Source organism: Peromyscus leucopus, chromosome X (genome assembly GCF_004664715.2).
Source record: "Peromyscus leucopus breed LL Stock chromosome X, UCI_PerLeu_2.1, whole genome shotgun sequence".
In the NCBI taxonomy this organism is placed as follows: Eukaryota; Metazoa; Chordata; class Mammalia; order Rodentia; family Cricetidae; genus Peromyscus; species Peromyscus leucopus.
The window spans coordinates 21,622,973-21,631,523 of record NC_051083.1 but is presented as its reverse complement, the minus strand read 5'-3'; the positions used below and the strand labels follow the sequence as shown (position 1 = coordinate 21,631,523).

The following is an 8,551-nucleotide window of genomic DNA, read 5'->3' as shown; positions in this document are numbered from 1 at the left end:
TGTGCATGTACACTAATTTTTTGATGTTGGGTTATTTCCAACTTCTGGTTATCAAGATGAATAATTTTGCATATGTAACATTTTGCACATTCCCAGGAGTGTAATTACTAATTAGTTACTAATTTATGTCATAAATAGAAGGAACTTGGGGAAGAGAAAGAGATAGTAGGGCAAGAGGGGTAGAAGGAAGACAAATATGATCAAAACATGATACATTCACGGGTGCAAATGTCACTGTGAAAAGAATTGATTTTTACAATTAATTTATTAATTATAAGAAAATTACTATCTTTAAAAATCTGTTTCAGGGATGCAGGCATATAAACATCACCTGGCTGACAGGGTGAACAGTTTCTGAGGACGCTGTGCAAGATCTCACCCACAACCCCAGCCCCGGAAGATGGGGAACTGCCTCAAATCCCTGACCTCAGATGACATCTCCCTGCTTCAAGAGTCTCAGTCCGACCTGGCTAGCGTTGGCGAGCGGACGGAGCCAGATCAGGAGCCGCAGCAGCCGCCATATCAGGAACAAGTTCCCGTTCCCGTCTATCATCCAACACCTAGCCAGACTCGGCTAGCAACTCAGCTGACTGAAGAGGAACAAATTAGAATAGCTCAAAGAATAGGCCTTATACAGCATCTGCCTAAAGGAGTTTATGACCCTGGAAGAAGTGGATCAGAAAAAAAGATCGGGGAGTGTGTGATCTGTATGATGGACTTTGTTTATGGGGACCCAATCCGATTTCTGCCGTGCATGCACATCTATCACCTGGACTGTATAGATGACTGGCTGATGAGATCCTTCACGTGCCCCTCCTGCATGGAGCCGGTTGATGCAGCTCTGCTCTCATCCTATGAGACTGAGCCAGGGTCTCTGTCGGACTTCAAGTGAACCATCATTTTTGGTGGTTCTGATCTTTTGTCACTGAGCCCAAAGAGCCAGGGATTAGGAATTAAGATCATGCACAAAAGTTTCCTAAAAATTTCTGGATGGCTGCAGATGTTGAGGAAAGTATGTGATATTTTAGAAACTTATGGGGGAAAGTAGGATGGATGGTATTTTTATGTAAAGCTTTGACCCAGTGTTTAAAATATAATTGTTATTAGAAAAAAAAATCTGTTTCAGTAGCCAAGTGTGGGGGTATAGGCGTTTCGTACCACACTTGGGAGGCTTAAACAAGAAGATCACAAGTTCGAGGTCAGCCTTAACTACATGGACAGACTCTGTCTCAGAGCAAATAGACAAAAAATGTAAAGAATACATTGGAAGCTGGGTATGGTGACACACACTTATAATCCCAGAACTCAGGAAGCTGCTGAATCAGGACTATTGAAAATTCCAGAACAGCCATGGCTACATAGCAAGTTAAAGTCCAACCTGATGGGCTAGTACAGTCTGGATCCTGTGAGCTGTCAAGCAGACATACCCAAAAAACTGGGAAGAGAATCAAATGTGGGTGTAGTTCAGTAGCAGATCACATGCGTAGCTTTCTCAAGGCCCCGAGTCCCATCTATAGCACCAAAGGAAAAAATTTAAATGTGAGTAAGACAAGCAGAGATAAAGGAAAAAGAAGGTCCAGGTAAAAGCGAGCATGAACAGAGCCCAGCTACCTCCAAAAGCTAGCCTCTATGCTTTTGAGAGCTTCATAAAATAGAAGAGCGAGTATAAAAATTATATCATGAGCAGTGATCCCTTTCCTTCCTTCCTTCCTCCCTTCCTTCCTTTCCTTTTCCTTCTTTTTCTTTCTTTTGTTTGGTTTTTGTTTTGTTTGAGACAGAGTTTCTCTGTGTAGCTTTGGAACCTGTCCTGGAACTCACTCTGTAGACCAAGCTGGCCTCGAACTCAGAGATCCGCCTGAGTCTGCCTCCCGAGTGCTGGGATTAAAGGAATGTGCCCACCCAACAAGAAAAAATAATTTAATATAAAAGAACATGAGCCGGGGTGGCGCACGCTTTATCCCAGCATCGAGCAGAGGCAGCGATCTGTGAGTTGAGCCACCTGGCTACAAGTGAGCTCCAGAAAGGCGCAAAACTACACAGAGAAACCTGTCTCGAAAAACCAAAAAAAAAAAAAAAAAAAAAAAAGAACAGTGATCAAATCCCAAAAATGGTATCAGAAGCAAAAAGATAAGACATAGTTACACCCTTACATGTTAGAAATGGTTCTGGGGTTCCAAGAAATGACCACACAGTCCAAAGTATTTCAGCAAAGCAAAAAGTTTTATTTCTGCATATCTGTAAATAGCCATGTCAAATCAAGCAAGATAGCACACCAGTGGAGGTCTCACTGGGTTTTTATTCCTAACATAAAGGAGTCCTGTGCTTCACTCTGAATGTCAGAGCTTGGACTTCACATTCTTAGGTAGTTGACTAACTCACAATTGCACAGCTTTATGATGGCAGGCTGAAACTTTGAACATGAACTTTTACCTTAGAAAAATGATGGCTGGAAGAGGGATTTCTGCCGGATGGAGTCTTTACACATTTCTTTACAGGTGGAACTTTCTCATTGAACTTTTGGCAGCAAAGACAGTACACATTTCCCACATTACAGATAAGAAAAGGCTATCTACAAAACAAATGAAAACTAGACAGAGGGTGGTGGCGCACGCCTTTAATCTCAGCTCTCAGGAGGCAGACACAGGCCGATCTCTGTGAGTTCGAGGCCACCCTGCTCTACAGAGTGAGTTTCAGGACAGCCAGGGCTGTTACACAAAGAAACTGTCTCAAAAAAAAAAAAAAAAAAAAGGAAGAAAGGAAGGAAGGAAGAAAAACTCATTAGTATTTCTAACTGAGCTCAGAGAGATTAGAAATGCTACCAGATGGGAGGGGACAATGTAAATCAGAATGAGAAATATTCAGAAACTATGTAGTCCAACTCATGAACACACTAAACACCAAACAAAAGCCATTTAAAAATGCAGACTTAACTACAAGGAAAGTAAGAACCAGTAAACACAACAGATAATGAGTGGCCTGGAGAAACAGATGAAAAGGACAGTTGTGAAGATTAGGAAGACATGAAAAAATCTTCTGGTTTCCACATGGAGGACATGTAAGGAACTAAAGAAAAACTTTCAACTTCACAAGAAAAAAAAAAACCACCGAGCAAACAAATTTATGAATGAACTTGTAGAGGGGCCCCAAAACAGCTTGACCACACAGCTGCCATGACAGGCTTAGAGGCCCAGACACAGCTTCTGTGACAGGCTTATTGGCAGGCAACACCCAGACCAGGAAAAGCCATAAGCTGACCCTACCCAGGGAGGGCCTGCATCTAAGGGAAAGTACCTGAAATCCCAAACATTCCAACCGTTAGACAAAATGTCCCTGACTCTAGCACATACCTATTTTTGTTTTACAGATACTCCTAGACAAATGTTCAGCCAATCAGGGAAATCCCCTCACCCCAACCTCTGCTATGATAAAAACCCCACCCTGCCTGGGCTCTGGGCTTTCTGCTCTCACTGCTGCATTGGACAGACAGAGACCAAGCTCAGAGCTTGAAGATAATAAAGGCTCTTTGCTTTTACATACAGGGTTTGGTCTCCATGGTGGTCTTTTTGGGGTCCCTGGATCTGGGCATAGCAAACTCATCTAAGAACAAACATTACAGGACAGATCAGATTCCTGAAATTTGGAGAGAATATGGGGACTCACAGGACCAGAACATTTGCTTAAATGAGGCTAAACACACAGGAACAAGAATTTTTTATGAGTTTTTGGAGGCTGAGTACAGGCTAGGGAAGATGGCAGAGGCAGATGTTAAGGGGAGTGTATGAGTTACTTTTCTGTTGTGATAGAATACCTTGATCAAGGGCCTAGAAATTAAAAGCACATGCAGAGGACCCGAGTTTAGTTCCCAGTGCCCACATTTAGTGGCTCACACTATAACTCCAGTTCCAGGGGATCTGATTTTTAGGATCCTGCCCTCACTCTTCCAGGTCTGGCATCTTACATCATTAGTGGGCATGGGTGACTGCGTACCTGCCAAGTGGTCACGTAATCCCCGCCTTAAGCTGGACCCAGACCCCCACGCTCTTTCTGTGTTTCCTTTCTGTTCTCTCTCTCTCTCTCTCTCTCTCTCTCTCTCTCTCTCTCTCTCTCTCTGCTCCCACCATCTTCCTTTCTTTCCAGGCCTGGCTTCTTTCTAATAAAGCTTGCTCTAACTCTGGTAGTCATGGCTGTGGCACCATGACTTTTCCACCGGTAACCAGCACCACCAACCAGTGCCGTTTTACTATCACTGACGCCCTCTTCTGACCTCTGTAGGCATGAAACACATGTGTCATGTATATACATACACGCAGACAAAACACACATACACATAAATTAATATAAAAAATGCAAAACACCATGGCAAGGCAACTTATAGAAGGAAGAATTTAATTGGTTTATGGTTCAGAGAGATAAGAATCTATCATGGTAGGGGCATAGTGGTGAGTGATAAGAACAGGAAGCTAAGGGCTTATATCTCAAATGTAAGAATGAAGCAAAGAGAGAGAACTGGAGACTGGAGGCTTTTCACTTGCAAAGTCTTCCTCTGGTGATGTTCTTCCTCCAACAAGGCCTCACCTCCTAAACTTCTCCAAACAGACTCATCAGCTGGGACCAAGTGCTCAAATATCTGAACACATGGGGAACATTCTCATTCCAACCACTCCAGGAACTTCCTATGGCTTTGCAGGATTATAGTCCAAGAATACCACTAGGCATGCACAAGGCTTGGGAAAGTCTGGAGAAAGCCTGCTTCCTGGATGGAGGGGAAAAACAGCAACCATGATGTCATAGAAAGTACCTGTCACTCTTGAGAACAGAAGGCTGAATCTGAAGGGGAAAATGTAAGACCTTTGGTCTCTTTTTTTTTTTTTTTTGAGACGGGGTTTCTCAGTGTAGTTTTGGAGCCTGTCCTAGATCTTGCTTTGTAGACCAGGCTGGCCTTGAACTCACAGAGATCCACCTGGCTCTGCCTCCCGAGTGCTGGGATTAAAGGCAGTATTTCCACTCGGCACCAGAAATACTGTTTCTGATATCAGCAAAGGAAGCAGTAGCAGCAGCAACAGGGTAAATCAATTTGGTAGCAAGAGGAAAGGCCAAGTAAGAAAAAGGCAAATAACCTTCCTTCTTATCGTGCTCCCTTTAAAAAAATCTGGGTTGAAGCCGGGCGGCGGCGGCGCACGCCTTTAATCCTAGCACTCGGGAGGCAGAGGCAGGCGGATCTCTATGAGTTTGAGGCCAGCCCGGACTACCAAGTGAGTCCCAGGAAAGGCGCAAAGCTACACAGAGAAACCCTGTCTCGAAAAACAAAAAACAAAAAAAAACAAACAAACAAACAAAAAAATCTGGGTTGATACCAGAAGTTGAAGTTGCCACCCACATTTAGAGTGAGTCTTCCCACATGAATTAAGACCATTCCCTAATTGAACCCCCCAATCAGGTGATTCTAATTTGTGACAAGTTGACACTAAGACCAACCATCACAGCGTCAGATGCCATGAAGCTGGGGTCACAGGCAATTGTAAGCTGTCTGATTCAGGTGCTGGGAACTGAACACAGAGCCCATAGAACAATGGTTCTCAACCTGTGGGCTGCAGCGACCCCTTTGGGATCAAATGACTTTTTCACAGGGGTCACCTAAGACCATTAGAAAACACAGGTGTTTACATTATGATTCATAACTAGCAAAATTACAGTTATGAAGTAGCAACAAAAAATAATTTTATGGTTCAGGGTCACCACAACATGAGGAACTGTATTAAAGGGTCGCAGCATTAGGAAGGTTGAGAACCACTGCTCTTGATGAACAGAAAGTACTTTGAACTGCTGAGCCATCTCTTCAGCCCCTCACCCCCAAATTAATTTTTAAGTGTCTCTTTGCAGGACTAGTTGTATAAGTTGCTTTGGGAGTCCTTATTCCAAGTTGTGAAATCTCGAAGGCAAACAAGAGAGCATTTCATAATATAGTGACTGGCTCACTCCATTTTCTATTACTGTAACAAGCTATCAGGGACTGGGTAATTTACAAAGATTAGCTTATTTGGCTAATGATTTTAAAAGGTAGGAAGTCCAAGAGCATGAGGCCACGATCTGTTTAATGTCTTCTTTTTGTTTGTTTGTTTTTCGAGACAGGGTTTCTCTGTGTAGCCTGGCTATCCTGGAACTCACTTTATAGACCAGGCTGGCCTCAAACTCACAGAGATCCTCGTGCCTCTGCCTCCCAAGTGCTGAGAATAAAGGTGTGCGCCACCACTGCCTGGCCATTTAATATCTTTTGAAGGCCTTCCTGCTGCTATATCATGACATGGCAAAACAGAACAAATATGCTAGCTTGAGTCTCCCTCCTCATAAAGCCACTAAAACTCTCCTGGGGGCTCATTGTCATGACTTCATCCAATCAGAATTACCTCCTAAAGGCTTGACCTCAAAATGCATGAACATATGAATCAGGGATTGAGTCTCCCACCATCTTTTGGGGGACACATTCATACCACAGCAGAGATATTAGATGTTTGTAGTTTCTGTGCACAAGAGTACAATGACTCTGAGCTGTTTTAGGTCGTTTGTAGAGGTGACTGTATCTTTAATCTGTTTGAGAGTCTCTATGCCGCGGTATGTGGTGTAGGGGAAAAGGGCCAGTGAAAGAAATCCACTCTGGCCCTGAAACCAGAGCCAGTGAAAGAAACCCTCCCTGGCCCTGGAACCAGACCCAAATCTGTCCCTGGCCAACTGAGCACGAAACCAGCCAATCCCTGAGCACAAAAATCTAGCCAATCTGAGCTTGTCCCAGATCAAGTGGATTGAAACTCAACCAGTTCCCACTCTGAAAAATCTTCTCCCCGGAAAAACTCCACCCTTAAGAAGCCCTGTATAAGCCCTGTGCCTGATCAATTTGCTGCTGCCTTTTTCTACCCTGGCAGAGGCAACCACTCTCCTGGATTCCTCCCTCCCAATAAATCTCTTGAACGATCTCGTTGGAGCAGAGATGGAGCCTGGGCAGGGGAGAACCGAGCAGAGCAGAACAAGGCTGTAACAATTTTCACTGGGGAAACCTTCGCCTAGACGAGCACAGTTGTTACACTCTGGGGGACCTGAGCAGAACTGGGGAAACCCTCCCCTACTGGGGCAGAGTTGTTAAATTGGGGAAACTTTTCCCTGGAGCAGGGCTGTAAACTGCTGCGCTTACAATGACTTTGTGGTACTCATGACTACCGGGATCCCTTTCCATTTGAGCTGCAATGCTTACATGTGGTATCTGAGTTACTAGGGTCTTTTTTCCATAGAATGCCATACCTAGCATTAAAATAATTTTTAACCTTAAAACTTTATTGGTTTGAGAGGTTGGTACCCCCAAACCCTGTGGTTCAGTATCTGAGGATACAGTGATTATATTTATTGGGCTGGGTGTGGTGGTGCATGGTTTTAATCCCAGCACTTGGGAGGCAGCAGGAGGTGGATCTCTATGAGTTTGAAGCTAGTCTCTGGTCTACATAGTGAGTTCCAGGCCAACCAGGGCTACATAGTGAGACTCTGTCTCCAAAAAATGTTTACTTATTTATTTATTTATTGTGTGTAGGGGCTGGAGACATGACTCAGCAGTTAAGAGGGCACATTATTCTTCTAGAGGACCTGAGTTTGATTACTGGTGTCCACATTGGCTTGCTCACAATCATCTGTAACTCCAGCTCCAGGAGATCTATTGCTCTCTTCTGGTCTCTGCAGACACCGGACTTACACCCACACAGACATATATATGCACATAATTTAAAAAAAATATTGTATTTGTATGTGCCACAGTGTGTATGTGTAGGTCAGAAAACTAGCAAGAATTGGTCTTCTCTTCCCGCTCTGTAGATTAGGCTTGATGCAAGCACCTTTAGAGACTGACACATCTCAATGACTTTCTCCTAGCCTTGTGTAGCCCATATCCTGTGGCTATGTTGTTTTGAACATTTTTTTTTAAGACCAGGGTCTTGATCATTAGACCTGGTTGGCCTGGAACTTGCTATATTCCTTCCCCAGTGTCCTGAGTGTTGGGGTTACAAGTGTGCACTACCACACCTGGCTAGTCTCTGCACTTTTAGAGGGTCTGTGTCTAGTAGCATTCAATAAAGAGATAGGAATACCAAAGAAAACACAAACAGAAATAAAACTTGCCACAAAAAAAAATTCAGTGAGTCTAACAAAACGTTCAGTGGAAAGTCACGCCAATAAAAAGGACCAAGTAGAAAGCAGACTATCAAGGCCTCAAGATAAAGTAGAGGAATGGGGTTACTGAGTCAAAGAAAGTAGTGAAAACGATAATGTTGTGATGGTTGACTTTTTATGTGTCTCTCTCTGAGTCTTGGTGGGTGAATGCCATGTGTGTGCAGGTGCCTGTGAAAGCCAGAGAGGACATCAGAGTTCTTGGAGCTGGAGTCAGAGGTGGCTGTGAGCCACCTGATGTCGGTGTTGGGAACTGAGCTTGGATCTTCTGAAAGATCAGTACGTGCTCTTAAGCACTGAACTATCTCTCCAGCCCCACCCCCACCCCAATAATAAAAACTTAAAAACC

General features: G+C 43.8%; 1 protein-coding gene across 1 annotated transcript; it reads left to right on the top strand.

Annotated features, from left to right (window-relative positions):
• The first annotated feature begins 340 nt into the window (after positions 1–340).
• LOC114702899 (RING finger protein 11-like) lies at positions 341–1,104 on the top strand. The gene has a single exon (XM_037198908.1). It carries the CDS (start codon positions 401–403, stop codon positions 890–892), a length of 492 nt encoding a protein of 163 aa, XP_037054803.1. The 5' UTR covers positions 341–400; the 3' UTR covers positions 893–1,104.
• The last annotated feature ends 7,447 nt before the right edge of the window (positions 1,105–8,551 follow it).

Coding starts and splice junctions, on each gene's coding strand:
- LOC114702899 (XM_037198908.1), top strand. CDS start 401: ATGGGGAACTGCCTCAAATCCCTGACCTCAGATGACATCTCCCTGCTT.